The 3660-nt window shown below is 50.4% G+C and overlaps 1 protein-coding gene across 1 annotated transcript in view; it reads right to left on the bottom strand.

The window, feature by feature from the left end:
* The window catches only part of ABCC4 (ATP-binding cassette, sub-family C (CFTR/MRP), member 4), a 166436-nt gene extending 164066 nt beyond the window's left edge, over nt 1-2370 (bottom strand). Inside the window, exons 1-2 of the mRNA XM_004680297.2 lie at nt 2269-2370; nt 1535-1644 (exon numbers count right to left, since the gene is read on the bottom strand). Coding sequence (XP_004680354.2) covers nt 1535-1644; nt 2269-2370 — 212 coding nt within the window. The remainder of the gene's footprint in view (nt 1-1534; nt 1645-2268) is intronic.
* Between the last annotated feature and the right edge of the window lie 1290 nt (nt 2371-3660).

Raw genomic sequence — 3660 nt, 5'->3', positions numbered from 1 at the left:
AGAGGGGAGCTCTTGCATTCTAGAATGCAAACAGCTGTAGAAGGAACAGAGCATTATCAAAGGAAGTAAAACTACTGCAGGAAAGTTTGATGAGGAACAGGATATTTGCATAATCCCATTTTCTCTCTACAAAGTGCACAATAATTATGAAAGGAACGGGCAGGATTGTGACAGGGTGTCCACCAGAAAGCACCAATTGGACTCTGTTATTCATTAAAAGCTAATAGTTAATGCGTAGAGAAAGTCCAAAGATGAACATCATTCAGAGTTCTCCAGGGCAAGATTTCTGAGGCCAGCCAGTAAACCCTGAAAGTAGAGAGCGCGACTCTCTCTCTCGTTTATTGCTTTATCCCCCAGCACAAAACTAGGTGTTGTGGAGGTGCTCGAGAATTACTTGCTGAAACCCTAGAAATGTGATTGCGGAATTGATGCTGCCAGAGAAGGCTGGTGGAGGTGGGGAAAAAAGGGGAGAGAAGGTGGGCATGGTGTGTGGGCTCAGACAGTTGAAGGGATGTGAAGCTCTACGAAATCAAGCGTTGTAAATCGCCTCCATATTATAAGTTTCTTTAATTACTGCTTAAATAAATGAAGGTCCATGAATCATTAAGGAACTGATATAAGAAACTGAGGTGCTGACCCCACTGGCCTTGGAGCACTAGAGAACCCCAGTCCAGCAGTTAGGGGGCTGCATTCTCACTCCAGTGATGCCCTCCAGGCCCAGATCCCCCAATGTCTCAACTATCCCCCCTCCAGCTCCTTCAGCTCAGCATCTCCATGACCCTTTGCCAGTCACTTAATACCTCCAGGCCTCGATTTCCTTCCAAACAAAAGTATAAACCTGGGGCCACCCTGGTGAAATGGGTTAAAGACAGGGCTGTCAAGTGATCACTATCCACTGCAGCATGAGTTCGACCCCCGGCCACAGAGGTGACCCATAAGGCACAGCAGACCTCTCCTGACCTGCCCGCGGCTCCCCTCAGCAGTGTGTTTCAGTCCATCTACCTGTTCTGCTCCCCACTCTGTGTCTGGTGAATCCTCTTACCCCTGCACCTCTGGCCTGTACCCCAGTTTTGTACGCATAAATAAATATGCTCTATGTGCACAAGAGCAGGCTGTTTGCCCGCGTGACTCCGACGGTGTCAGGCATGCCGGGTCCCTTCCTAGGGTCCCTTCCTAGCGCTTCTGCCCACCACCTGCCCTGAGTGCCTTGCTCTGGGTTGCAGCCATGGGGGCACCTGCCTGAGTTCCTGAACCTCCCCTGCATTCCTGTGTCCTGTTCCCTAGCTGGGAGCTAATGCTGCACCTGCTTCCTTCCCCGGGTGCAGTTCCCACCTCCAGCTCATGAGCCTTCAGCTCATAACGTGACTGCACCTGTACAGCAAGGACCCGACAGCCCTTCAGTTCCCTATTCTACCCTTCTTTCCTCCATGCCATGAAATCTACTACTACTTGGGGGGGGGGGGGGGGAGAGGAGAATCCCTGCTTCATGCTTTGTCTCTCTTCCATAGACGCCCCCAAGAAGGTGGGAACCCACCTTGCACCTGGCAAGCCCAGCAAAGCTTGGCTGGCTGGCAGCTGGCTGAATGAATGCGTGGCATTCCCTGCTTGAGCTTTGGGAGCAGAGAAAGCCACCCTCTTGTATTCCTGTACAAACAGGGGAAAGTGCAGGTCACATGAGGTCAGTCAATCATTCAACCAATGCCTGAGTCACTTATTGCTGAAGGAATGTGTTTCACGGCACTTTCAGCTGTGTCAGTCTATTAATCAGTGGCTCACTTTCCCCGCCGGGTCTGAAGGCCCTATGACTTCAATCTATGGGTCCACTGGGCCAGGGGTGGGAAGGGGGGTGAGGGGTAGGAAGAGGGGCGAGGGATGGGAAGGGGGGCGAGGGCGCTGCAAGTTAGAGGGAGGTAGAATGGTAAGGGACCCAAAGGAAAGACTGGGGTGAAGGCTAAGTGAGAAGCACACAGGGCCCTCCCCAGTGGTGCAAATGGGTTACATCGAGGCACTGTGAGGGTGTCCACAGCCACTGCAGCATGAGTTCAATCCCAGGCCAGGGAGCTGGCCCACATGGCACAGCAGACCTCTCCTGTCTCCCTGCTGCTCCCCTCAGCAGTGTAATTCAATAGATCTGCCTGTTCCTCTCCCACTGTGTCTTTGGTGAGTCCTCTCACTTCCCATGCCTCAGGCTTATACCCCAGTTCTTCTGTGCATAAATAAGTCTTTAAAGATAAATAAATAAATGAGAAGCACAAAAACCCAAGCTACTTGAAAACCCCGTTCTTCTAAGGCAGGTGTTGCAAGCCGCTTGGCAACACGCTGAAAGATGGCTAGAAGCATCCCTGGGCTGTCCTTCAGAGCTTGTGGCATCCCCATAAGCTGTGAGGCCTTAAAACTTCACAGTCATTCCAGGGAGGAGAGGTGCCAAAAATCCCAGATTGGAGGTTCGGCCCTAATTTTGCCTTTTTGAAAAATCTCTAGAACTTTACTTCAAATGTGGGCTCACAGCAACCTCGGGGCACTTAGCAGCAGCCTCTCTGCCACGAAAAGAAAGACGATGGTGTAAACTCTTTGCTACATTCATTGGTTCCAAAGCTCTCCAGGAGCTCAGGAGAGAAAGGGGTCTCAATTTACAAAGAGCTGCAGTCTGATGTAGGTGTGAGATCTGATCCATGGCTCTTTGGGGCTCTGCAGGCTGAGGGGTCAGTACCCCAACTCACCAATAACACCTATTCTGTATAGCAAAGGCTCTCGAAAGTGTGGTCCACGGCCTGGCAGCATCAACAAACCTTAACTTGTCAGAAATGCAAATTCTCTGGCAAAACCCCCCCCCCATAACCTATAAGCTAGAGTACTGAGAAAGGGGCCCAACCATCTCCAGGTGATGCCAAGGCAGCTTCAGGTGTGAGTACCTGCCCCAGAATGTGCTTTGGCAAGCTGGTGGCATTTACAGAATTCCAGCCATGGCTTAACATCAAAATCCCAGCCTCAGCCTGGGGAGTTTTAAAACAAAGACCAAAGGATATCCGGAGCCCAGTCCAACAATGAATCAGAGTAAGTCAAGATGGACCCCAACTGGTGGTTTCTTACACCCCTCCTCTTCCACCCCAGCAGCCAATCTGGTCTCAGCCAGCCCTGGCAAGCGTTCACAGAGGATGAGAGAGCAGCTGGGTCATTGCCTGGGGACCTCAAGGGAGGCCTGGAAGGGTTTCCAGGAAGAGACAAAAGTGTGAGTAACATCCAGGAGAACCACTTGGAGTTCAATGAGGAGGCAAGGGAGGCAGGAGAGAGTTTTCCAGAAAAACAGAACCAGACATGCATGTAAGTCATATTGCATGGCGAAAGCAAGATCAAAAACAGTCTCAGATTTGGTGTGGCAATGGAGTTACTAAAGGGACTGTTTTCCAGAATCGTGCAATTTTTTTAGCTACTTTGTAGATGACAATTAAGAGCAAGGAAACCAGTTAGGAATTGGATTTGAAAGAAATTAAGAGGGGGTAGCCTGCACCATTAACCACATTCCTCCATGCAAGTAAACCAGACGCAGTCCAGACCCTTTTCTCAAGTTTAGCCACCATCCAAGTCAGGAAACAAGTTCCTCTGCCTTGACTGGTTCCAACTGTGGGATTCTGACTCTACCATAAAAATAATCCAAATGGT

The sequence above is a fragment of the Condylura cristata genome, unplaced genomic scaffold (assembly GCF_000260355.1).
Source record: "Condylura cristata isolate star-nosed mole 26May11 unplaced genomic scaffold, ConCri1.0 scaffold00010, whole genome shotgun sequence".
NCBI lineage: Eukaryota > Metazoa > Chordata > Mammalia > Eulipotyphla > Talpidae > Condylura > Condylura cristata.
Note: the sequence above shows the minus strand (reverse complement) of the source record. Positions and strands in the feature narration are given on the sequence as shown.